At 51.0% G+C, this 27,446-nt stretch overlaps 1 protein-coding gene across 3 annotated transcripts in view; it reads left to right on the top strand.

Annotated features, from left to right (window-relative positions):
* Window positions 1–449: 449 nt before the first annotated feature.
* The window catches only part of LOC128269381 (uncharacterized), a 92,529-nt gene continuing 65,532 nt past the window's right edge, over window positions 450–27,446 (top strand). Inside the window, exons 1-4 of one of the 3 annotated variants that reach the window (XM_053006829.1) lie at window positions 450–526; window positions 873–995; window positions 7,174–7,557; window positions 21,717–21,820. In XM_053006829.1, coding sequence (XP_052862789.1) covers window positions 7,433–7,557; window positions 21,717–21,820 — 229 coding nt within the window. In that variant the 5' untranslated portion in view covers window positions 450–526; window positions 873–995; window positions 7,174–7,432. Of the gene's footprint in view, window positions 533–872; window positions 996–7,173; window positions 7,558–14,053; window positions 14,585–21,716; window positions 21,821–27,446 lie in introns of those variants that run through there. The other 2 variants (XM_053006830.1, XM_053006831.1) reach the window with 2 other exon arrangements.

Consider the following 27,446-nt stretch of genomic DNA (forward strand, 5'->3'; position numbering starts at 1 on the left):
CTACCCACGAGCTTGCTACCCACCATCAACCGAAACAGCTGCACAGCGGGTTGGTTTGCGCAAAATTACGAACGTCTGCGGTGATCCATGTGGGGCGAAAAATATTGTAACGAGCGCAAAACCTCCCAACAACCAAACCCAGCCCCAGGATCGCTGGGAAAGCGGGATAGGGAGCACGATCACGATGCGAATATACCGCCCGATTGCGCTCTTCTCGGCGTAGCGAATGTGGACCTGCGCACGCGGCTCTGAGTTTGCATCATAACGTGAACCCCCAACAGCGGGTGGCAATGAACGATGATGATCGCGAGAAGGACGGCATGATCGTACGGGCGGGCGGGAGACCTCTCGGGAGGCGAACGTGGCTTAGAGTGAGAAGCGCGACCGCAGCTCGGGCGGTGATTTTGGGACGCCTCAGCCAAGGGTCCTGCACAGCCCCAGAGTCCGTCGCCAGAGTCGTTCCGTCGGAAGCGCTTGGACTCGGTGCTCCTATTCCGGTCCGTGCTAGGTGTCGCTTATCAAGCCGGTGCGTGTGAGTGTGTGTGTGTGTGTGAGTGATATTGGAATTCTGCAGCCAAAGTGCACTTTACCCCAAGCGAGTGTTGGATGGGCCAAGTTGTGCGCCAAGTGTGTGCCAAGGAGTGACAGCTGGCCGAACCGTGAAATATTTCACTTCCAGCCCGCCGAGTGGACCGCAAAGTGGATGTCGTTTTTTTCGCGTCTCCCGTCGAACATGCTCATGGCTTGTTAGTGGCCACTCGAACGGACCGTGTAGTTAGGGACACAGTTTGCAGTTTGATTTCGCGCCGGAGCGTTCCAAAGCAAACATAAAGTTGGCAACATTTTTAATATTTTCTCTATTTTGTGTGCAGTGTGTGCAGTGTGAATGCTTTTCTTCGTTTGAATTATTCGCGCAGTTTTTCGTTCGGTGCAGCAAGTGATCGATGTGCAAGTAAACCAGGAGCCCGTAAACGAATAATCCACGATTTAAGTTGGTAAGTTCTTGCAAATAGGTGGTGCGCTGGTCGAAATTCTCCACTGCTGACGCACCTTGGAGCAAACTCCATGGTGCGCGGCGCACTGTGCATTGAGTCTATATTTATATCATGCGATCCGAGGATAGTTGGGCCGCGGCCGCTGTGGTTGTTGCCCAAAGCTCAAAACCCCATCGCCATCGTGAGCATACCTGGCCCACGTAGCAGCGATGTCGGTCGGTTTTTGTTCCGAGCACCCATGTGGCGTAGGTGGACGCCGCCGGTCTGGTGTTTGGATTGGCTAAATTTAGCCAACCACCGCCCAAGAACCGACACCGGTTGGACCTTGGCCGAGATTGGGAGATGGGAGGAATTTTGGACCCCTCAGCTCTAGAAACCGGCCAGCGCGTCGAATGGATTCGTATGAATTACTGGCTTCTTAGGCGCGTCTTCGATCCTTCCACCCGGTTCGATATCAGACAGGTGTAAGTTTTCCGTCGATGCCGGGCGACTGTGGAATGCTATAAATAGCGCCAACCGCTTTTCCGTGAACGCCGATTGTGGAGCACAGGTTAGAAAGGAAACGGATTGCTGCTGTGTTTACCTTTGGTCTTGACATTCTCTACGTAAGACTTGGCTGTTGAAAGGTTTTCAACCGAAACGTTACCAGCTTCGGGATCAGAAGGCCGGAAGGACGGTTGACCTGCTCCACAAACAGTGCACTGGCATAATGTGCAACACGCCAACGGGTATCGCCGTCGATCCAGGATTTTCAATACTCGTTTCCGCCCAGCAGCAATAATGGCCAAGAAATGTGATTACACTTTTCGGGAATATTATCAGCGTCGTCGTCAGCGTCGGCAGTTCCGTGTAGCGATCCCAGAGCTCAACTATCTGTGTCCACTACACTCGCTGAAGCCGCTCGAACGCTCGGTGCGAATTGAATTTAAAATCTACTTTATCAGCGCATAAATTTCCAAATTGAGCTTCTCATCCCGGCAACGGGTTCAGGTTCGCTTCCGTTTATCGTTGTTTAGAGACCAACCCAATGGGGGGCTGTTGCATGCTGACGTCGCGAGCGCTGTTGCGTCGCTTGCATCGTTCAATCGCATCGTCTTTTCGGAGAACGCCAAAACTACCTTAAGCGCGTCGATGAAAGGACACAATCCACACTGCCAGGCGACACAGCCAGGGGTCTTGTTATCCTTCGCGCACAATCAGACCACTCGCTGGAAACGTGGAAAAGTTTTGACAAGCCACACAAGCACACCAATGTACCTTCCGGAGCAAACAGAGCCCGTCGACCATCTTAGAACCTGGGATTTCGTGGTAGCAGAAAATGATGTCGTTGGAGCATTTTCGCTCCAACCCGATCGCTGATCCGTGGGCGACACACTCAACTTTCTTCGAACGTCACATTAAATATTTTTGAACCGAACCGGAATGAGAAAAATTTCATTTTTTTCGGGCACAGTCACCCGCTGGGCCGCCTGTTCACCGTGCGTAACACAAAAAATGAGCTCCGCGCTACTCTCTTTTGATGTCGCCCTCCGGTTCGCATGAGGCAATAAATTTGTGATGAATTATTATCTCGAAATGTTTCGTTCCTCGCAAGTGCCAGCAGAACAGTCAGAACGGGTTCCACACACTTGCCCCTACTTCACTTCCGCGTTCCGCGGATGTGTAGAAATAAAACCTAGCATTCCCGGCCCCGAAAGTGGCGCTGGCTGGCTGGCTTGCTGGCGAAATTTGCTTTGACCAACTTTTTGATTAGTAGCTTGCCGGCTTTTTATCGCCCGCGCCGTCGCCGGTGCCAGCTGCGCTCCTTTATCCTTTATTTAATTTCTACGACACGCGTCTCTGCTCATATTCGTTGGCACTCTTTGTGTGTATGTGCCGTGTGTAACCGGCCTGTAACGGTTTGTGTCTGGAAAGTTTTTCTGAGCACACACACACACACATTCCGGTGGCACACCATCCGAAGCACTCGATCCTGCCTGCGAAAGGGTTGTCGCAGCACGGAGCGTACAGAGCGTGCCGTGTTCCGGCAGCTGATGCGTAAGCGATTACTGAATTTAATTCACCCCGTAATTGGGCAAGCGAAACGAAAAAGTTCCACATCCTTTACGACTCAGACGGCCCTTCCGGCACAGCAAAAGGAGCTCGTTTGTGAGGTGGTGGTGGTGCGCAAGGTGTTGCTGCGTCCCTAAAATCGATTTAACGAGTTCTTTTCTACGGAAAAAGGTAGTTCCAGACTTTATCGAAATTGAATTCCACTTCTGCCGACTGCGTGCGTTCAGTGAAATTAATAAGAAAAATTATCACCACAGAACGCTGATTGAGGGCACGCTGGGCACGCAACACGCCGAGCATCTTCGAATGGGCCACGGGAACACATTTGCGCCGACACCCCGGGGCGCATTCGAACAGCCCAGCAGTCGTTCGGCTAATGCCAGGCTCGCACGGTTCGCTCAGCCCGCGGACGACGAGAAAATGCAATCAGCGACCCAATTAATCGAATTTCCAAATTTCCCAATTCGTTACGCTACCGGACCAGACCCACAGAACCCCCGTCGGCGCATTGCTGCATAAATCATGCGGATCGCAGGTGTGGACCGGGAGCCCGGCGGCCCACCGATTGAGCCGCGGCGAAAGTATTCCGAAACTTTCGCCCCCAAAATAATGGCACGCGAAGGAGGGATAAAATATGAAGTCCACTCCGGCTCGGCCTCGGTGGGCTTGGTGGACGTTACACGGGACAGCCGGAGCCACCGGGCTAGATAAAATCCTCGCCAGGCCAGGGCGATGGCTTATCTCTTTGCGAACCGATTCCGCGTGCCCGGCCGAGTGCACTGCAAACAACCCTGGGCCACAGTGCCGGGTGGGGGTGAAAAACCGCACCCAGGGGTTGGGGTCGACCCAGGGACCGGAAATCGAACCCAGCTCGGCCACTGGATCCCGCGCAGCGTGCAGCGTGCGTTTGTCACGCTGCCGGTCACGCTGCCCTCCGGGGCCTGTTGCACCGAACGCCCTACCCAACGGATATCCGGTGTCGTCTGCCGATGCCGCTAGGATCTGCGGTCGAACGCACTCCAATCTCGAGGGGTCGAATTTTCCGCGGCAACAAATCGGAAAACCAAAAATTTCACCCAGTCTCGGGGGCCTCGGGTTTTTATCATTCGCACTCGCGCCGAATACCGAAGCGATACAGAACCGTGAAAAAGGGGAACCCAACACGGTGATGAACTGAATGTGAGGACGCACTCCGTCCCGCGTTTCCGGGACGGCATTCGCATTCGTAATTTATTGTTGGCCCGTCGCACCGGGCCACCTGGATCACAGGTGCACCGAAACAGGACAACAGAACGGCTCGCGCTCGCGAAACGGGTCCTCAGTGTTGGACCTGTCCGCCGAACGGAACAAAGGACGGCGAAGCAGAGCCCTCAACCGTGTAATTGTAATTGATAATCAATTTTCTAAATAAATAATTTCCTACGCTCGCGTCACCAGCTGTCCGTCACAATCACTCCCGATGCACAAATCCGGTCGCTTCCGGTGAGCGTTTTTGAGCATCAATCTTAGCAACCTTCGCACCGATGCTGGGTGGATCGACCGTGATGGGCCAATGGGCCAACATCCAAGTAGACAACTTAATTGGAACGAACGTTAACAAAACAGTGTCGAGGCGCGTGTTCTCTGTCTCTCTCCGACGAAGAATGCAGTTGCAGTGGCAGTTGCATTATAATTTATTTAATAACGAAACCTACCAGCCGAAGAATTTGTTTGCGCGCATTGCACGGTACGATGGAAGGTAAACAACGCGAGGGCTCTCTCTAATTAAAGAAGTTTTAATTAGAAAATCACCTTGCGAAACACTTGCCTCGGATTGGGGAAATTCATCATTCCGAGCACCTGCTTCCGAGCGCCAAACCGGAGTGTCTGCGCGTGTGTGTGTGTGTGTGTGTTCGGTAGCCACCGTCCTTTGATGAGCGATTACCCCTCGCACACACACACACACACATTGCATTGAAATGCTGGGTTGGCTTCCGTTTCGCACCGGCACCGAACCGAACCACCGCGCGGTTCATAAGGACTGGAACCGGAAAGAACCGCCAAAGGAGCCCTCGTCATCGCAGATTGGTTCCGGTTTTGGGGCGAACGAGTGCTCAAATCGAATGCCCGTGACCGGTGGAAATTCTTCGCAGAGTGGGCAGCCTAGTGACCGCCGCCCGTCTAGCCACCCACTGGCCCACTGGCCGGCTTTGCCGAGCCAAGCAACAATACCGCGCGATGATTCATAATGCATTTAATTAATTTTGAAATTTAATTTCATCCTCGCCCGACCGGGGGACCGGGTTACGGGGAGGATGCGTACCCCCCGCGCCCGGCCGGCGACCTCGGGTCGGCATGTGTTTTCAATCTCGTCAGTGGTTTTGGTTCCCATTATAACCGGAACCGGCCACCCAGCCACCCGGGTGGCTTCTATGGTGGCGATTTTGTAGAATGAATTAAATTCTATCTACACCCAGATTACCTTTCCATCCCGAACCTCGAACCACAGCCCACAGGATCCGAAGGATTAGGCGGTGTGCGCGTGCTAAACAGTGCGCTAGAGCGAGAGTCAGAGGGTGACCGGAACTCCCTCTCGAGAGCGTACCCAGAAATCAGCAGTGTGGGTGACCGCCCGAAGGTGCATTAAATGCAAATTCGAATCGTCTCCGGTAGCCAATCTATCTCCGTTAAGTCGTCGCTACACATTTCCGTAACCGGGTGCGGCCCACGGAAACCCCAACCACCCACGAGTAAGGCAATTGGCACATAATGTGGCGGCAAAATCGTGCATCGTGCAGCTTCGACGGCCAGTTCCAGGACGTGGCCTGTAGCTCTTCTCCGATCCCGATCGATCCCGAGTGGCGATTGCATCATTTGGCGACTTCGCAAATTCAATCTGCGAGCATTTTGCCAAAACGGATTCTGTTTTACTTCACCATTGGTCAATCGAAATGAAGCAGAAGCGATGTATTCATTTGTGGCACTTGCAAAGTGACATCGATGGTACTTCTTTTTGGCATTTTTTGACTTGCGTAATTAATGTCCGTTTTCTTCTGCGTTACATCAGATTTCACCGGCGTCCGCTGGACACGTTGCTGGCTGACGTTCAGTAATAGGCAAAAGTCTTGTAAATGAAGTATGGCGAATGTAGGAAATGTATCAGCCACCAAAGAAGAATCGGTGCAACTTTGGACAAAGGGAAACGATAAGACAATTGCCTTCGATTACGGCTCTGTGGTGTATTCCTTCCGATCGGCGAAGGTTTCAACCACGAATAGTATTATACGTCGTTTGCGAAAAACTGTACGTCAAAACCGATCGGATTTTGTGGACGGGATCGGACGTGACAGATTTTCGTGACAATTTCGTGATCATTTCATCACAATATCGACCTATGTCCTTCCGTAACCTTCGTATCCAGCCTAAAACTGCACAGAGTTTGGAGTCGATAGTGGCTCGATAGCTAAAAGCCTAAATGAAGAATGTGTTTAAGATGATTCCCAGAAATGTTCGAACTGTACGTATAGGTGTTTTGCATAAGGTAGGGATTTATGTAATAGGGAGGACATCGGTTTAGAAAAATAAAGATTTTTTGTGCTACAAGCAAATTCCCAATACTTTTGGCCCACACTAGTACACAATGACTTCAGATAATTTCCCGATACATACACACTCGTAATGAGTGAACTTTCAACGCATTTTACCAGAAATATTTTTCATTCTGTTTACTGCATTCGTGTTCCGAATGACTCTTCTCAATATTGAGCCTGTTGGTGAATATTGAGCCTCAATATTAAAACATGGTCAATATAAGATAATTGTAAGCTCGAGCAGACAAAATAAATCTAACGTTTCCGTTGATATAAAAAAAAACATATATTAATGGTATTGATGAATTTGAAACACCGCCAGAAAAATTGATCATATAACACCGACGAAAGAACATAAATAATTCAACCCAAAGCTCCTCTTTTAAGTTGCGTTGATAAAAACATATGTCGGTCACGTTACACTCGCTGGTTGTTCACTTTTCAGCACAGAAAAGTTGAAGTTGGAAACCACATGAAGAAGGGTTCAGTTGAGCTTTTGCAGATACCGTCTAAATTCGGGAAAGACCTCAAAGTCTCGTTTCTTACGACCTTTCCAGGCAACAGTATCCCCATCCCGAGCAGTCCAACGATCGCAGGACGGAGATTTGTTTAATTTGAACCAAAATCAAATTAAAACGAATACCGAACGAACCGCAGCGCGAAACGGACGCCGAATAACTGAACCACCAGCAGGAGTGAGTGTAAAAAACGTCGGACTCAAATCGAACACCATCTTAAGAAGGAGGTCATCGAAAGGAGCACTCGACCAAGGTTCTCAAGGTTTACGAACAGCACTCGAAGAAAAAAACGATCACGATGGCCACGATGCAGCGGCGGCTCGTTCACAAGCAGTTCAACTCGCCGATCAATCTCTACTCGCAGAAGAACATCCAGGAAACGCTCGACCGCGAGCTGAAGGTCCTCTCGAACGGCGCCATGGGGTGAGTAGTAGTAGTGTTGCAGTGAGGTTAGTGAAATTTTTCAACCCCAAGCTCTCCGGCTCTGGCTTCGGGCGCTTTCGCCGCGGAATGTCCCGTCGCGAAGCGCGGATGTCCTGTCGGGCCCCGTCCGGATTTTATGGTTCCATTTCCGCGTACGATCGTGCGGGCCCGCCGGAGGTTTGTGCGGGACACGGCAAATATATAAATCACGTCCGGTAAATATTTTTCTTTCGGCGTGGAAAAAGAATTTCAAATTTACCGCGCTGGGGGTCCCAGGATTCCGGGCGGGTCGGTTCGTTTCGGTTTGGTTTTGGGGAACTCCTTCCGTCGTAACGGGAATGATTGTTCTTTTTGTTTCATGGCACACAATTGTTGCTGGCGATGATGATGCTGCTGCTGCTGCTGATGATGACGATGTTATTTTTATCGTTATTTTATTTACTTTGTGTTCTGGGAACCGAAAAAGAAGCGGCGCAACACAGCCCGGGCTTGACGCTCCGCGCTGAATTCGAAAACCGGTGAAGAAAAAATGGCCCCCCAAACAAGTGGCGGCCGGGAAACACAGAAAACAATTCGACCCCAAACCGCCCCGAGAAACCAATTCAACCGCGACGGAATTTCGAATTTCCACGACCGCACCGACGGCAATCGTCGGTGGCCAGCGAGTGAGCGGCCATTTTTCACCGATTTTTCCCGGTACGTGAGCGTGAACTATGTCGTGCCGGGCCCATTCCCGATCCGCAGACTCCGGAACCGCCCGGAAAAACACAAAAAGAATCCCGGCCGTTCCGCCGAACGCGCCAGGCTAAAGCCCCGCTGCCGCCCATAGCCTGCCGTGTAGCCTGATTTCGAACAACTTATTTAGAACAGGCCAAACAGGGTACATCATTTCGTTAGCGAGCGCCACAGCTTCTCACAGCGACGAGAAAGTTTTCCACCGAACAAACATCGACCCGGGCGGTCGGGCCTTCGCCGTGGCCTTGGGACAATCACGCAACACACTACATTGTGTGCACTGCACCACGCCGTCCAGAGAGCGGATCCCTGCCCGGTTCCAGGACCCGGTTCCAGGTCGAATGGACCGAACGGACGGACGAATCGAACGGTGTTTGCTGGGTTGGTGGGCTGGACGACTGTTTAGTGACAGGCGACCTACGAAACCGGACCGTACCGGAAAGGGAACTGGGCGAACGTGCCCGCCTTGTTTTCGGCCGGTTCAGGCCACGGCCAGAAGGGAAACTATCCCCGGTCCCGAATCCATCCGGCGCATCCATCATGCTCGGGTTTTCCGGGTGTTCCCCCCCCAAAAAGGTACACCGATTGTTGATTAAGTTGTACATGTCGGCGCTGGCACTGCCCACCGAGCACCGAGTAATGAGTTTAGGCTGCCAATTTGCAGAGAATTTCGGGTAAATTGACGCGACCTTCAACGAGGATCGTGTACGAGGCTTCCGCTGGGCGGGCGATGTAAAATTAATTGCGAGAAAACGTTGATGAAGTGCCCGACCCGGCTCGGTGGAACGTTTGGAGCACCGGTCTGACTCCGGTTTCGTATTGCGCTCCTTTTCAATTCCACCGAGGAAAAACCACGGACTTAAGCATAACCATGCCAGGAGTGCACTCACTGGGCAGCGGCTAAGCTCGGAACCGTTTGACCGCAACTCCTGTGGTTTCGTTTCTTCTTTTTTCGGCGGACGTTAAAACGTAAAATAAACGTAGTACTGTGGCCGAAAAATATTGGGAACTCACTTTAAACTTGAAAATTCTTTTTTGAGATAACCTTCTGATTCTCGATTTTTTTAGATAATCTTTGAGATTCTCGGAGCGCGAAAATGATCATGAAATGATCACAAAACCATCACGAGAAATTTGAACCAAGAATTGTCTTTTCACAAATTGGGAAAAAACCATGATGCCCCAACAAAGAAAACCGTTTTCCCGTTATTTGTTGGTCACACTAGTATGGACACGCCAGGACCATCTCGACGTCCACCTGGGATGGCTACCATCACGCGAAGTGCAGGAAATAGGATTATCCTTCTACTCGGCCGTGGTCAGTGTCGTGCTGGAAGTGGTCACCACCCCTGCCACTGCCACCACAACTGTCCACCCCGCCCCGGGGGCCACTCAAGTAGTGCCTCACGTACTCACGACCTAATCACAACGACGGCTTGGGCATTAGGTGTACTCATTTACTCCATCGCCGTCGTCGTCGTCGTCGTCGTTGTCATGTTTACATACTTAAGCACCGCCATCATCATCATCGTCAGTACCGGCCGGCCATCTTAAAGCTGGCAAGCGGATCAAGAGATAGCGATACGAACAAATGCGAGAGTGACGCAAACTGGAGTCAAACAGTTGTTAAGCCAACTTTCACCGACAGAGTCACCCAAAAAGTCCACCTTCAACCAGTGCAATGTAGCGAAAGCGCTGACCAGTCGTCCGACCATCACCTCCTTGGTGGTCTTGGCTTCGGGCTCGATCCGTTCCTTTAGCGCTCGGCGATGGTCTCGGCGTGCTCCGATCCATCGGCAACCAGCGTCCCTGTGGCCGTGCTTGTAATGCGCGGGGCGCAAAGAAATATTTCATGTATGCTAATTAATTAGACCTGCAATTAATTTCATTCTTGCTAATTAGATTCGAACGTGAGATGAATGGAACGGTCGTACTTTTTCTCCGAGGCGTCCGCTGCCACAAGACGGAATCGGGAGGCATCGCTACAGAGGCCTCCGGACCGGTTTCGCACCAGCACCACCACGCTGCAAGGACCGGCGCTCCGACTCCGGAAGTTCGACTCTTGGAATACCATTAGCCGGGCTGGGCCACGTTGGACGTCTCGGTTTGTTTTTGCTTTCATCCCGGCCGCTTCGGAGCGGCTTTCGATGGAGTAATTTTCACCCCCGGAGCGGAGGAATCTATCGGCGAGGGATGCCTTGGCAGCCCCGGAATCGCCCCCGGGGGTCGAGAAGCTGACGAGCAGAACCATTCCCTGATTAGGATTAATGGGCGGAAAAGGGAGACCGCCGGCCCCCGAAAAGGAAGCCGGAAGACTCATTAATGCAAAACACTACCGGAGCACCAACCCCGGAAGTGTAAATGTGGATGACGATCGTTAGTCTGTCACCCGCGCGCCCTGCCTCCGGCTTGCCCGCCGGTCAGCTCTCGCCTGTTCTCTCTCGTTTATGTCCCATCGGCTGCAGAGTCTCCGGTTCGGTCGTGCATATCGGTTCTTGGGGCTGGGTGTCGTCGTTGGGGCGAGGGAATAGCCGGCACCCGGCGCGGTGTCCGCGACTGTCTTATCCGTCGGAAGCCCGGTCGGTGAACGTGGGAAAGGTTAATTAAGTTGCGCACGAAAATTTAATCATTAGTCACCGAGCCAATAATGGCGTATCCTACGTGCAGCATTTCTGCCTTGCCTTCTAGGTCCTGACCTACGGAAAGGTGGCCGAAGGGGGGGCAGAAAAAATCTGAAGCCCGACTCTGGATTCTGTGTTTCGGTGGTGTTCTCGCTCCCGCTCTAGGTCGGGCACGGACACAAAACAGTGACAGTGATTTAATTTCACACCTCATTAAATGGTGCCCTTCGGAAGGTGAAAATGCAATCAATTTTCGCGGCGTGCACGGTAGCGACATTTTCTTTTCCGGACGAACAAACACGGCATAATTGTGTAACTTTTATTTCACCTAAACGTGGCTTCGCTGGTCGCCTAACGCCACTTCAAATGGTGCATCCTTTTCAAGTTCATTGGCACAAGATACGGAGAAAACTGTTGTTGATTAACAATAAACAGTGTGTTCAATACAAAACGATTTTTTTGAAAATTATAAAAAACCGTCACATCTATTAATTAGGTACGTTCTTCTTCTTTTAAATAAAAAAGATTTGCGCGTTTATCTGTCAGTAAATTTTGGGCCGTGTTACTGCCGCTTGAATCGCTAGAACGTCTTCATAAAAGTATTCTTTCGTGGCCAATTTGAGCTACGGAAATAGGAAATGGTCTTATGATTCAACAGATTGGTGACACGACCGCGCTTTTGACGGTATGTTAATGCACATAAAACGGGCACAAACTTTTGTTTTCTTCAAATCATGACGTAAAATGTTCCAAATAGTGTCTTGACATGAATTACACTCTTTAGCAAATATTCTTACAGTGAAATTTCCATCCACGGCAATTATTTCACAATCTTGATAACGTTACCCCCGCTGATAGAGCAGTCGGTAACGCTCTTCGCTGTCATGCAGCTGGCCTGGGTTTCGAATCCCGTGACCGGTTGTCACGCAGCCACCCATGGTTTCGATTCCCGATACCGGCGGGAGAGAGGGGTTGGCGCGGGGCTAACAATCCCGCCCGTAAAAACGATCCGTTACAGAGAGCATCAGAGATTAACATTGTCTCTGGTGCAGGCCAAGACCGCGCAACGGTTGTAGGGCCAAATAAATAAGAAGAAGATAACGATAACGGAACTTCCTCGGAAAACAGAACTTGATAGAACTCGGAACTTCCACCGATGCTGAATGATTTCGGTCTTGGTGACCGCCAGGTGACCGTAAATGCAAATTGTAGGTCTCAGTAGATGTTTTACCAAGTTTAAAACCAAATTTAATATTAGCTCTCTGTTCTTCGCTTACTTTTTTAATACACGTCATAGATCTACTGACACATAAACGCGCATAACTTTTGAATCCGTTATCCGATTCGCATTTATATATTTTTTAAATGAAATCGCGTTATTTATCGAACATACTGTGTACGTTTGCGAAACATTCAAGCGACATAACTGGCGACATAAAACAAAGATATTGCCACCTACCCTTGCGAGCAAATCGAAATAATGGTGGTACGATAAGAAACAAATTCATGCTTCTGTTACGCGCCATCACACCCTGCTTGAAGAGCTGTTCATTTCCGGATCAAAGGGATGCGGGCGGAGACCCTGCCCTAGACCGATGACAAAATGCTACTCATCATCTCAAGAAAGGAAATTGCAATCTCGTTACTTCCGTCAAAAGAAGCTCGGTTCGGTTGCCAGTTTCGGGGTACCCAAAGATCCATTCCCACAATCAGTCTTCCAGTTGTCGTTCGGCCGAATTCTTGTTGCTCCGGCAATGTTCTGGTATGCCGGACTCGGTTTCTCATTTCGCTGCTCCCGGATGGCTGACCCACCATCTGATTTTATCTCAACTCAAGCATAAGTTGTAGATTAATTCTTGACTGTACCATCATTGAGCTACCAAATACACCATGACGGATGGGACTTCTGCGAGGTTGCGGTTTGGAATCAGAAAAATCGACATCGAAAACGATAGTCGAATGAATAACTCATTCGAAACATACACCGGTACACCGTTTATTGACAAAACCCACAGCATGTCGTGTCATTTGAAAGGGCCATCTGCCATGCAATCTACGCGTCTGGCCAAAAGACTCTCCTAATTGGCTGCCAAACAGACGCTCAGTTGCCAGCATCGTTTGCACCCATCGGTTGGTGAGTTACAAATTGCTCAAACACTTAAGTGCAGTCATCGTGCACTTTTCCGACGATGGTCTGTCCGTTTCATGCGCACCCCAACAACTGACCCATCTTTGCACCGCGATTTTTATACGCCGCACCGAGGTATGAATCAGCACCCCCGAAGCGCGAAACGGCAAGCCTGTGCTAATCGAATCACCAGAAGAGGAAAAAGTAAACCAAAATCAGAAGCATGTTTTCCCTTGCCCCGTACACGAAACGGTTAGTCATCGATCTATTATTGGCAGCGCGCGCGAAGGAGCATCCCGTACAAAGTGGGCACCCGTGGTGGTGGTGCGCGGAAGGAGAAGCGCTGTCTCGGGTGAGTTTAAAAATACTGCCCCAACCAGCGAGCGGCGAGCGGCGACGAAAGCAAAAAGCATTTCCGAGCGTTACACGCCATTAGTCAGCCATGTTTATGGTTGGGTGTTAACCGCTTCTAGAACATCCCCACCGGACAGGTATCCTGGCTGGCCCCCCCGAAGGCGATGTCTTGTTTTGATGCTCTCTCGGCCCGCGCTGATGGCCGTGAATATTTTCCGTATATGACTAAGCCGACTGCGACCGACCGGCGGCGGTTTGAGTGTGATCTTGAAATCAGCTGTCATCTTTGTCGCTTGACGTCAGACGTCGCGCGAAGCACATCAACCAGCGCAAGGATCGTTCGTCAACTCGACGGCACACAGTCGGCGTTCCGCTGGCCAATGCACTTTGCGTGAAAGAGGCCACTCGATGCCTTCGAGAGATGGGATGTATTTTTACCGAAATGTTCTCATCATCGCACACCTTCATCTAATTGTTGCGGGTGTACATCGTCGGCTGAGCCTCTAGGCGTGTGTCGAGTGAAAAGTATTGCTTTTCTTTCCTGCTACCACCTCTCACCAAGGACCACCACTACGTGGTTGATGGTTGGGGACTGGCCCGAAAGGGAGGTAGCTCTCGGTAGCGGGCCTATAGCTCGGGCGCGCCAACGATCGATGAGTCCACTTTCCGCGAAACGATCCAACGATCCGGACACACAAGAAAAATTACGCCGTGCGCTCTGACCTGGACGAACCCGCCCCCGGGGAGGTTTTGCTCTATCCCGCTCGGATCCCGTGAATATCTGCGCGTTAATCGGAAAATAGTGGCCGATTCCAGTCGAGTGTCAGTGAGTCGCGAGTTTGGGCGGTTTTTGTTTCTTTTTACTTGAGTGTTCGGAAACATTAAGCGAAGAAACCGAAGAAGCAGGGCTCGAGTTTAAGCTCCAGCATCAACAGCCGGGCCTTCCAGAGATTGGGGTTTCCCTCCATTTTCGGGACTCGAACATTCGACAGTGCGTGTTTTTGTGCTCCACGTGTGTGTGTGTGCGCGCGATCCGAGGGACTCTCGCGTGTAATTCGTAACTGGTGTCGGGTTGCCGCGCGCGCGACTTTATTAGTTTTCCAAGTGCTTCCCGGTAGTTCGCGAACGCGGTTTCGGTGACAATGATGGCCTATCATCAGCGTGTCACGCAGTATCGGAGCCCCAGAAGGTACGTTTCGATGCGGACGACGTACCGAGTTTGATTGCTTCGTTGCCATAGAAAATTCATCGCAACTCATCACAATCCAGGAGGAACTCAAAAACTAGACACTGCACTGCACCGCGGGATTTGGCACGGACATGGAAAGGTTTTACTTTCCGTGCTAGGAAACACAGCTAGGGTACCCATTTGCTTCAAGTTGAAGAACATATCCAGTAACCAAAGAAGCTGGTCGTGGAAATTAGTTTTCCGTTTCGACTCCGCGTCGCTATTGACTCCTCAGCGTATTCATGTTGCGCTCGAACGCGATATAATTCGCTCACCCGGCTGTGCTCAAGAAGCTTAAAACTAAATTCATGTAAGCGTAAGGACACAGAGCGGTGCCAAGTTTCTACTGGCATCAACAGAGATGGTATGCCTTGGTCTTGCTGCGTTCCAATTGTCAAAAATTCCATGCAATGCTGGCACTGACCCAGGGCTCTAAGCTAATAAATGTAATACAGCTGCAGCTGTGCTGTTATGAGGACCTTCAGTAATCAAAATATCTCGGGACATTGCAGTATCATTAGCCAGTTATTCTATGCCTCAAATATCCCCGCTATGAAACCATTCTTACGATTGAAAGGACGTGTTAAAAGCATTGACGGACATACCTACTTGTGATCGCCGAATTCTTGGAAACTTGGAGTTCCTTTTGATAGCAATTTAGCCAATTTAGCTGTTCAGCTAACATGGCGTTAACAGAAAAGCGACCTAGCTGCTGCTAAACATTCCGTTTCGTCCTATATCAATGTGACGTAATTGAAATGGACACAATTTTAATTTACTGAACTGTCGCCGTAACAACAGCAGAACGCAACTGATGGGGAGCCGTCCAATTAAAATCGCACAGAAATTGACACCCAATTGACTCTACCTTGCGACATTCTCTGTTAATTGGGAATATTGTTTTCACAAGCCAAACATTCCACGAAACTCTCTGGACAGAACTGAGGGCACCGAGAAGTTGGGCCTTGAGTCACATCAAACGGTCGACTGGCGCGGCTCATCCTAAACAGCCACATAAATCCAAGCCACATCCAAGGTCATCCCAAAACGCGCTCCATCAGAAATCAAAAAGGCGGCGAGGCCATTCGGGCGCCCTTTTGGAAGGGCAGAAAAATAATTAATAGATTCGTTCATTAGCATTCATCATCGTGTGTCGTGAACAAGGGTGTGGACTGCCACTTTTGCACAGCACATTTCCTCTCCTAGCACTGCCCACCATGGCCAAAGTTAATCTCCATCGTGAACCATATGCCGCAACCTTCGCAATCCTTGCGAAGGTCGCCGGTCTGCCAAAGCGTAACCCCCGTGCATTTGATGGCGCGTGAGAACGGGTGGTCAAACGGGTGGTGGCCCCAAAAACGGGAGGTCCATTCCTTCACAGTTGTCCGATTCATTGTGTCCATTTCATTTCGAGGCTGCCCGCCCACGGGCGAACTCATGGGGCCCGACCAGTTTATTATGTTTCGCCGTGCAACATCATCGTGTTTGCTGACCCGGATTTTCTGACCCATCATCGTCGGCCACTGTCGGCCACAATGTCACTCCATTCGCTCGGTGGACGAAGGTTTTAAGCAAATTGGATTATGAATTGTAATTTACGAGACACAATTTGTTCCCGGCCGATGGAACATGGTCCAGGTAGGGTTTTAAAGAGACCTACCACCAGAGCCATGAAAAATCACAGTCCCTGGGGCATCTGTTTGTGCCGCACTCCGCACTACTCGTGTATGTGCCCCGTCGGCCACGTGTGAGGCCACGATGAAAAAGAACGCCAAATTAATGCGCCCCCAAACCTCGGGCAGGACAAAAGCCATGGCCGGCCAAAGGATGTACCGAGAAATAGTGTGGAAAATTGCTTTATTACGATTATGAAGACGAATCGCTGACGGGCCGGCCGATCTTCGTGTCACTCTGCCGCCGGGGTGTTTACCGGATTTCCTTTTCGAACGGCCAACCGTAGGCTGGCATGGATTGATGGTAAGCTGACCAACGGCCGACCGGATCTTCGACAAGGCGGACGCCCGTCCGACAGCCAGACGTCGTTCTTGGCCGGCAGTCTGGAGTCTTCCCAGAGCCTTCCTGGACCATCTGGGGGCTTACCGGGGCAGACCGTCGGAGATCCTTCGGGAAATCAACCGGAGTTAATCGCCGAAAAACAAATTACGGACTCCGAACGCTGCCGCTACCGCTGCCACGCCACGCCATCCACCGTCGGCATTGTTCTTTTACGAGCTATTAAAACAGAATTTATGGTCACCACTGGCAGGTAACGGCGAAGAACGCCGTCACTGTTACACATGTTCTCTCGACAAAACCAGTTCACCAGCCTCTGGTCGGACATCTGCCGTAGTTGCGGTCAACCTCGGTGTGTGTTCTTGGAGTAGTGAAATGGAAAACTGGAAACATATACCCGCCATGAGGTGTACCGGGGGCCATGAGGCTGATATTTAGATTGATTGACTCTCGACCTATGCAAGAGAGAGATATTCTGGCCTGGCCGGGTCTTACCGGCCAACTGCCACTCCATCTGGTCCAACACCGACCGGAGACCGACGGAGCGGATCATAAACCCCGACCACACGGTATGGATTTTCTGTTGAAATGTAACACCAGGGCAGACAAGGCAGGGATTTTAAAGCCCAGCACCGGTCCGGCGACTCGATTCTACAATTTGCCGGGACCCTGGACGTTCCAGGAAACTCTTCGTCGTGCGTCGTGGCCAACAGAACAAACCGGCGTGACGGGTGAGATGGTGACAGCAGGTCTTGAGTTGGGGCACTTTTGGGGTAACCGAACGTGGTGGGTGTCCGGGAGGGAGCACTACCCTCCGGGAAGTCACTATTGTCAGCATCCAGTCCGGTCGCTCCAACCGGGTCCGTTTCCATAAGTTCTTCAACGTTATTAACTGTGATTGCCCACCGGGTCTTCGTAGGCCACGATTCTTCGGTTTTGTTGGCCAGCAGATCCGACGAGCAGCTTTGCGTACGTGTTAGTGTGTGTTTGTGTAATTACCAACGTATTGTAAGAACTGTTTGCAAGTACAGTTGACCACAGTTGCTGTCCCGAATGAGTGGCTTAGTATGTTTCCTGAGAAACGTGCAGAATTTGAGGTTAGAACGTGGAGAATTAAATATATTATAATTATTTTAAGTGTATCAGAGTACGGTATTCAACCACAGCTTTCGTCTGTAAAAGAACAAATTGAAATTACTGGCCACTTTTGCGAGTGAATTTATTTCGCCCTCAGCAACCCTGAAATCCTGTTATAAAATGTATGTTTACAGTTTCTCCTTGATGCTTCTTGCTCACTGAACCATGATACGGTCGAGTTGCCGTTGCCGGATTCATAAATATGGTCCAGTCCGTTCGTCAGGAACAAACACATTAAGCAAAGCTTGCTACAGGAACTTCCAAACGACATCACGATGATAAATAGATAAGTCGAGCTGTTATCGTTACGATTCGGTCGTGACGTGTCATGCGATGCCTTAGTGCGTCCTTAGTGGGGCCATAAAAGGGCCGAAGACACCGACAGCCGGTACATGGCTCATCTCGGTCTACACCATTTTAAGTGCTCTCAGCATCGAAAAGTCAAGTCCTGTTCCGTATGAGGGTGTGTGTGTGTGAGTTGTAGGGCACGGCAAGTATTTAATACTTGCGTCACTGGCAAGTGGCTGGCAGTTGAACACAGAACTGCACTTTCCCGAGGGCACCTCGCTCCTCGGGGGGCGCCGGTACTGGACCAGCAGGTAACGGACCGGCTGACTTACTGCTGCCAAAAGAATGGTCACTCCATGGTCGTCCAGTCGGCCAGTTTTGGGCATCTGGACCACCCCGCCAAGCGCCGAGGTAATTGGGAAGATGTGAGATAGTAATGCCGTCCCGTAGCGCAGGACTGGCAGGACATGCTGGTCCGCATGCCAGCGCCCTGCAATCCACCTAGCATTCGGGTGGACAAATTTCTGTGCATGTGCGAGACCGGTTCGGAAGTAAATCCCGGTATGATTTATTGCCCATAGACACACCATTCAACCCGGGGGCCATCCACGTCCACGGTCAGTTCATCCCGGAGCCCGGAGCATAGTTTTGGTCGGAGTGATTAAATTGTTGTGCCGTGCCCCGGTGCCTGGTGCTGGGGCCCCCGGAGTAGAGCCCGGAAATCCTTGGATCCCCCGAGTTCCGGTTCCGGCACGGTCCTGCTGTTGAACGAGTCTCGTCAGCCAACCGGGCGCCCGACAGACGAGCGATCGAGTGGAATATCTAAATGTTTATCTTGATGGATTTATATCTTCATTCAACCGTTGTATGTAATCCGTAATCGTTTCTGGTATCTTCGCCCTCGCTCCGTGTCGGCACCGTGGAGTCCTCCAGGAGTGCCGAGACCAAGCGTGGGCGATGAAATCACTCGCCGCGCCGTAGCGCTCAAAAAGGCGGGCGAAGGAATAAGTGATCTCGAGTGAATAGACTCCGGTGCTGGCCGTTTACCTTTCCGAAATGGTTGATTTGTGATGGGAGTGTGTTTAAAGTTCCCCGGGAACATTTCAAACACTTGTTCGCGTCTCGTAATCGAGGAATTAATTCGTTCGCTCATAATTCGATGATGAAATCGAACCATTAACGCGCGTTTTCCGAGTGCTGTTCCGGTTCCAAATGCAATCCTTTGGGGCGCCAAGGGCGCCTATTTCGAGGACAATTCGGAAACCCCACACGGGGGCCAACGAAAATTGTCATGTTTGTAAACTAATCCGACAAGTGTCTGATAAAGATTTATCGTATCAATGATTTATAGACTGCAAAGCAGAGGCACGACGTGCCAAAAGTCGTCCTGCTCACAGGAAAACTTTCCCGCGGTGCGCTCTTCCCCCGCCGAGCAGCCCTGGGAAAACTTCGCCCGGGAAGGGAAAACTTTTTGAATTATTCTTCTCAACGATTCGCAAGGACCGCTCGGGTGCGCCGGGCGTGGCTCTAAAGCAAACAAATAGCCACCCATCCAAGCCCCGGCCCCAGGCTAGCCCGCCCGTGCTTCGAAGGTATCGATTTCCATGGAAAGCGAGAAAGATCCTCCAGCGTGAGCACGGCACACACACACACAGCACTCGGAACGACACGGCACGGTACGGAGGAAATATATCACTTTACGGCACCGGGCCTCATAAGGGTTATTTGCATATGCTGTAATACACGGATGAAAGGAAAAGGTACGACTGCACTCTCGGCCCACTTTCAGGACCTCTAACTTTTCGGCAGAGTTTTCCACGGCCCGCCCAGCACCAGGCGGGGCAGCGGCAGGAAGCCCCACAAAAAATGGCTACCACGCGCACCGCACGCTCCACGCTCCAAATGGGAATCAGAGCCAGAGACCGTGGAACCAATTCGGGGGGTGCGGGCGGTGGGGTGAGTCTCGGGGAAAACTTACCAAACAACCAGATCTTTCAATCATCACACCACGGTCCGGATTTCGGTCGCCACAAGGTTCGGCCCCGGCTGCCGAACCTTTCCCGGGGATGCCGGGTGATAAGAAGCGGCCAAGATGGCTCACCACCGGGGCAAGACTGGTTGGTGGAGCGGGCGAGACGCAATCACCGCTCACATATGCCCGAGTTTTCCGAGCGACTGGAAAACGAGCAAACTTTCGGCCTGCAAATTAGATAAGCAAATATTTTCGCCATCATCCTGCCCGGCATCCGAGGCCGACGCTCCGATCGAGGCGGGAGTCGGGAGTTTTCGTATGAATAGGAAACTTTCGCTCAACCGACAGACCGACCGACCGACATCCGGGTTTCGTTCCTGGCCCACCACCACCACCACCGGAAACCAACAGGTTAACGGGGTGGTTCGGTTCACGCGGTGGTGAGCACGCGGAAAGAATCCCCCTCGTGTTTGGGTTAACTGTATTAATTTTCCCGAGCCCGTGCCGACCTATCGGCAAATGAAGTGGCGTCGACACCTCCGATCGGTCCTCGGACTGCGTCGTGATTCGAGAAATTTCGAGCAGTTTTCGTGGGAGCAGTAATTAGACGAACGGAGCAGTTACGAGTGTTACGGGCTCACCATAATTCTCTAACATTCACATTACGTACAACAAAATCCTTGTTAGCCGAAAGCTCGACCGTCACGAACCAAGTGCGAGGCGCACTATCGTGCACCGCATCGTACTCGGTTGTAATCCACAGATCAGCCTACAGCGTACTCTCGGCAACGACGAGGACCGGTGTCCGGTGCCCGTTTCGAATTAGAGCCTACCGGAGCACCAACATCAGAGTGCAGAGTCCACTCGACTCCGGCTCCGGCACGTGTGAGCGATCGTAGCAGAAGATTGGAACACAATTTTCCGGCCTAGCCCGCCGGGTGCGCTGCCCGAACAATCCGATTCGGATTGGCTCGGATTTGCATCCCATCAGACAGAAGAATGTTTCTGGTTTCCCACAGACCGGCTGGCTGCCAACACGGGTCCTAACGGGTGGGATCCGTGGTGAAACATTGTGGAATTTGATTTATTTGGACTCTCGAGAAAATGTTCGCTCACACTGGCGCTGCACAAAAAAGGACGCAAGCATTCGTGTGGACGACAAACTTCGCCGGTGCTTGACCTCTCCGGTTCGGGGCCGGGCTCGTGGCAAGTTCGGGATGACATGTATCCATTTAAATTAGAACTCCGGCTCAACCGGCCCGGTGTCGTCGTCGTCCGCCAACAGCAAATCCTTTCGATGCTCCATTTTAAACAACATAACTCTCGCTGTCGACATGAAACGGTTCTATCCGATTCCCACACATCGGGGTTTTTTTTCGGTCCAGCACGCGCGCAGTGTCAAGTAGCACTTGACACTTCACAAACAGGCTTCACGAGGCTCCTGCTGTCGGCTGCCGGCTGCCGCCTAAAGTTATTTAAATTGAAATATGATCGACACCAGCGATCCCTCCCGGAGTGATCTATAATTCAGCCGCCCACTTTAGACATTAAACGCGCCCCGAATCATTCATGGCAATCGGGGCACCCCCTCCCCACCCAACAAAAGGTCAAATTGACTAAGTGGCTCCTGTTCTTTTGCTTCGCTCTCACTCATTCTCTATTTCCCTCCTTCTATGTTCCCAGAATCGATTTCGATGATCCATCGACGACCAAACCGCCGAGCCTGGCCAAATCGGCCGTCCTCGCTGCCCTGGAGGACGAGGAGCGCCAAAAGTCCCGCGGAACCGGTAAGTACAAGCCGGAGCCGGAACACCGAGCTCCTGCGACTCCTGTCGCGACACGGTCGCAACAAGTATCTAATCATGTCAGTCGTAAATGAAACTCATTAGTCCGCCGGCATGTTCCCGGCATCGTCCCGGCGTCGGTGCAGTCTGCGGCTGTCACCCCGCCCACCACCCGCCCACCCCGGTGCAATTAATTCTGTGTACATGAGTGTGTCTATGTGTTTGTGGCTGTATGTGCGTCCTATCTGTCCTGCCACTTCACCGCCACCGCCGACGCACACATTTTAATCATCCCAGCCCAGCCCAGCCAGGACCCAAGAGGGCCCACCGTCAAGTGTCCACCGTGCCGTGATAAGGCTACTTGGGCGCCACTTCGATCGGTTCGCTGCGATAGCAGTCCTGGCGCTGGCCTCCAGCTGCCAACTGGCGGCGGACATCAATTAGCATAACTCTATTGGAAGTTCACCTCTCTCTCGATTGGCGTCGGTCGGTCTTCGAACCGGTTCTCGGCCCTCGGCGCCGTCGCCGGCAGGACGTCGGGCAGCGGACGTTTTAAATAATCGAACGCCCGGAATTGCGCCGATCCCGATCGCCGACACCATCGCCGGTGACCTTGCCGTCGGGTGCCACGGGAGTTGTGAGCCTCTCGTTATCTTATCTCGCCGTTTAATTGACGATAATTGGATGGCTACCGAGTCGAGTATCACTCGCTGCCATTCGGCGACCTGCCGTTCGGCCGTTCTTGGAAAGCCAGAACCATCTTCCGGCCGGCTGGCCGAGCCGCCGCCGCCGCCATCATCAGCATCGGCGCAATGGCCCGAAAGATGCGTAGGGTCCCTGTGAAAGGGAGCCTGTGATCGCCCCATCGCCGGAAGCCATCTAATCAGTGGGCTTTGCGTGTGTGCGATCATCAATCCTTTCGCAAGTGGGACGCAGGTCCGGCTAATAAGCTTCCATCAGCTGCCTCTGTGTGTGTGTGTGGAGAATTCCGAAACCCGGGGCTAATGGAACCGACCGTTTGCCGTAGCTGTGGCCAATTGATTTTCGGAGCCATCGATTTTCCACACTTTGAGCCACTTAATCCGCTTCTGGGGCGTGGGATCGAACCGAAGAACCAAGTTAACGACTGTAATTGCTGCCGTTGTTGGTTTAGTAAAAAAAACCTGTGCATTTGCGTTCCGGCCGTTTAATGACTCCGTGCGTCAGTCTTGCTCAGCTCATGCTCCTGGGGAGGACAACCAAAAAATCCACAAGTGATAAACAACCAAACGAAGCATCCGCCGCGTAAGTCGTTCCGAAGCTCACCCGAAACTTACGATCCACCGAAGCACCGACAATCGCACCGCAGCAAACTTTCTTGACAAGGGTTTTGCTTCACGCCAGCAACGCGCCGTGAATGCTAGTTTACGCAGGCGGTTCCCTCGGGTCGGGGGGACAGTTCGTTCTTCATAAGAGTGCCACCCCTGGCCGATAGACTTGTGGTTTGACGAGGGATCCGTCGGCAATTGACAGTTACTCGATTGTTTGTGATATTGATTAAAGTTCCGGCGGTTTAGCGGCGAACCCGGAACGGTCCCGGGATCCGTTCCGTGATGTGCGATCCCTGAGATGGTCTCGGTCCAGGAGCAAGGCTAACGAAGCGTCAAACCGTTGCGCCTCCTGCTTTGGTGGATGAATATTTTCTTTTCAAACCCCAGTTCATCACCGATGTCGTGTCATTTTCACTAGGAGCGAAAGGAGCGGACCCGATGATTGATGGCCGCTTTTTGGGGGACGAAAAGTGCCACGGAAATGAACATGGACAGGTCCTCAACCTTAGCGTAGCCGGAAACAGCACTCTGTTCGGGTTCAAGAAAGAGGGATATGTGGGCATCATTTATATTAGTTTGAAGCGTGGAGTTGTTGTCGTCGATTATAAGCAACATCGTTTGAGCTCACCTATGGAGCCTTCAATTGCAAGCATCCCGTCTCGGATACACAACTTTCCTAACAGCTCAGAAGAAAGAAAACGTCCTCGTGTAACGACTTCACACGTTGTCGTTGAACATTTTTCACCGCTGTCACCAGAAACGTAAAGACCTCACTTAAAAAGGCTGAACATTTACACCGGCACTGGTTTGCACTCTGATCGAAGGTTCGAACTGAACTGATCTTTCTTTCCGACTGAAGACTGAAATCCAATGACTGAATGCGTCCGAGTGATGAATGAGCGACTGAGTGAAATGAGAATGAGACTGAATCCTTTCTTACTGACTTAGTGAATCCGAATGAGCGTGAATCCTGACTGACTGCGTGAATGAATGAGCTGACTGAATCCTTTCTTACTGATCTGACTGAGCCTCAATGAGCGAGTGTTTATTAAAATCTATTTCTTTATATACATTCGTCCTCCGCGTTCCGTCGGTGTCGTCGCTACCCGTGATCGTCTTGCCCGTTCTCAATGCTGCATCTTGTGTCGTTAGTTTACCCCTGCAGTAGCCGATCGTTTGCTGCATTGGAAAAACCCCTCGTTTGGTGGTGCGTCCAAAAAGGACCAAAGTGCCGTCGTCTTTCCGTGTTGCGATCCCAGGTAACTGTTGGGAGCGCTTCATTTTCCTGTGCTGCATCCTGCGTCTATGGTTTACCCAGCCGTTTATGGTGGGTTTTTCGGTGCTGTTGTTGCTGCATTTGTCGCGCCGGTCGTTTCTGTGTTGGAAAACCCCGTCGTTGGTTCTTTGAGGCGTCGGCTGTCGCTGCTTACGAGCTTCTATGGTTTACCCTGCTGTCGTTCGTCGTCGGCCATCTCTGTGTTGGAAAAGGATGGGTTGTTTTTCGGGTGGTGCAGGGTCCTGGACGGTTCATCACATTTTTCTTTTCGGGCTTGAGACTATATCTGGAACAGATGTTTTCTCAAGTGTGTTGCTGGTCTTTCAGGCGCGCAAGATCTTACTGGCTACGATTCGCTATCTTACTGTTCTTCCGCCTACATCTCTGTTTACATCGTTCTTCCGCCTACATTCATCTCTGTCTACACCGTTCTTCCGTCTACACCCTTCTTTACATTCTTGCATAGGGTAAAGAGGAAAATCCGGATATTCTACGTTGCTAATTATGTAGCGAGGACATTAGCAAATCCTCCTACATAACGATGATATTCCTGACCTTGCTCTTTCGCCCTCCTGTGTGTGACTCTAACTGCTCTTCCGGGTTTTTCTATCGCTTGATTTTCTTGTGTTGCGTTCTTTCTCTATGTTCTTTCATGTCCTTCTATCTCTCTCCACTTTCTATCTGTCTATCTAGTGTTCCTTATCTTTCTCGTTTTCTTCATATAATTCTTCCCTTTTCTCTCTATCTCTATTTTCTCTTTGTTCTCTAAAACGCTTTCCTGTGCTGTTTTCTTCTGTTCTTCGTGAAATTTTCCTCGCGATAACTCTTGCCTTTTTCTAATTGTCACTCCCTACCAGCATTCGACGACTTTGTCTTTACCATGCAGGTGCGTCGCAATGCTGGGTCTTCAGAAGGTCTTAAGTTGATCTGGCTCCCTTTATCAATTTTGAAGTTCTGGGAATTGAACCCAGACCTAGAACACCTATGATTCTAGGAATCTTAACAAGCCCCAAAGTGCTTATAAAGCCATAACTTCTTCTGTTGCATATCTCTACCTTTCATTGATTAAAATCTCCTTGACTTCCTTCTTCTCTCTATCTCTATCTTCTCTTTGTTTTCTCAAGCGTTTTCCTCATATTTTTGCAACCTAGCCGTGTCCTTTTAATTGTATTACTTTTGTACTTCTCTTCTGGATCCTCAACTTTTCATGTATCTTTCAAAATTGTGTCCCCTGACACATTTTTCTTTTCTGCTTTAAACTAACTTGGTCGGATTGTCGGCGCCGCTGTCGAATGGCGCTGATGATGGGAATGATGGTGCGGCTGCTGCTGGGTCAGTGGTTGCTGCTGCGTCTGATGTTGTTGAATCTGCTACTGCTGCTGATGTTGTTGAATCTGCTACTGCTGCTGGTTCAGTAGTCGCTGCTGCGTCTGCGGTTGTTGAATCTGCTGCTGCTGTTATGGCTGTTGTTGTTGGTGTGGCGATGACGATGCATTGGCTGCGGAGGGCTGATGTGACAAGCGGAAATACGCCGCAGTGTTGTTACTGCCATACTGCGACGAGTAACCCGACTTCGGCCCATCGAGCTCTGCGACCACGGCTGCAACTTGCTGCTACCTCGGCTGTCTTCTCCACTGATTGGGGTTGGCAGTGTCGTCGTCCGCCTCCGTCAACGTTCTGGCAGTCGCGAGCATAGTGACCCGGCCGGTCACGCTTGAAGCACTCTTCGTCGTACGGACATCCTTCTTGCAGGCAAGCTTTCGAAAGCTGGCTGTGACGTTCGTGAACTGATGATACCGGTGACCCGGTTCGTGATACTCGGTGACCCTCTCCGTTCTCGTCTCGGCTCCGTCATTGTTGTCACCATCACCTTCACTGTTGTCACCTTCCTCCTCCTCTTCTGCGCCATTTTCTTCCTTCTGCTGATCGACCCGCACGGTCTTCCTGGTGCGGAAGGTACCCGCGACGATCTCCTTCCTAGGCGATTTGTAACTTCGTGTTATACACTGTTTCACCACTGCTTCACTGCTCGACGTAGCATCACGGCACATTAAACTCACACACTGTGTCGTGTTCGTTATCCACCGGATAACTACTTATCGACACGGGATTCTTATCCCACCGCTGTCACCATAAAATGTAACGACTTCACACGTTGTCGTTGAACATTTTTCACCGCTGTCACCAGAAATCGTAAAGACCTCACTTAAAAAGGCTGAACATTTACACCGGCACTGGTTTGCACTCTGATCGAAGGTTCGAACTGAACTGATCTTTCTTTCCGACTGAAGACTGAAATCCAATGACTGACTGCGTCCGAATGTTGATCGACTGAATGAGCGACTGAGTGAAATGAGAATGAGACTGAATCCTTTCTTACTGACTTAGTGAATCCGAATGAGCGTAAATCACTGACTGACTGAGTGAAATGAGAATGAGACTGAATCCTTTCTTCACTGATCACTGACTGAGCCTCAATTGAGCGAGAGCTGTTTATTAAAATCTATTTCTTTATATACATTCGTCCTCCGCGTTCCGTCGGTGTCGTCGCTACCCGTGATCGTCTTGCCCGTTCTCAATGCTGCATTGGAAAAACCCCTCGTTTGGTGGTGCGTCCAAAAAAGGACCAAAGTGCCGTCGTCTTTCCGTGTTGCGATCCCAGGTAACTGTTGGGTAGCGCTTCATTTTCCTGTGCTGCATCCTGCGTCTATGGTTTACCCAGCCGTTTATGGTGGGTTTTTCGGTGCTGTTGTTGCTGCATTTGTCGCGCCGGTCGTTTCTGTGTTGGGAAACCCCGTCGTTGGTTCTTTGAGGCGTCGGCTGTCGCTGCTTATGAACTTCTATGGTTTACCCTGCTGTCGTTCGTCGTCGGCCATCTCTGTGTTGGAAAAGGATGGGTTGTTTTTCGGGTGGTGCAGGGTTCTGGACGGTTCAATACAATAACAACCGCACAAGTTACGTCATACTTCTGTTCTTAGTTATGTTTAATGATAGGACTTTCGAATGATACCAACATTGTCCTAATGAAGCCGCGTTAAGAATC

This window comes from Anopheles cruzii, chromosome 2 (assembly GCF_943734635.1).
Source record: "Anopheles cruzii chromosome 2, idAnoCruzAS_RS32_06, whole genome shotgun sequence".
In the NCBI taxonomy this organism is placed as follows: Eukaryota; Metazoa; Arthropoda; class Insecta; order Diptera; family Culicidae; genus Anopheles; species Anopheles cruzii.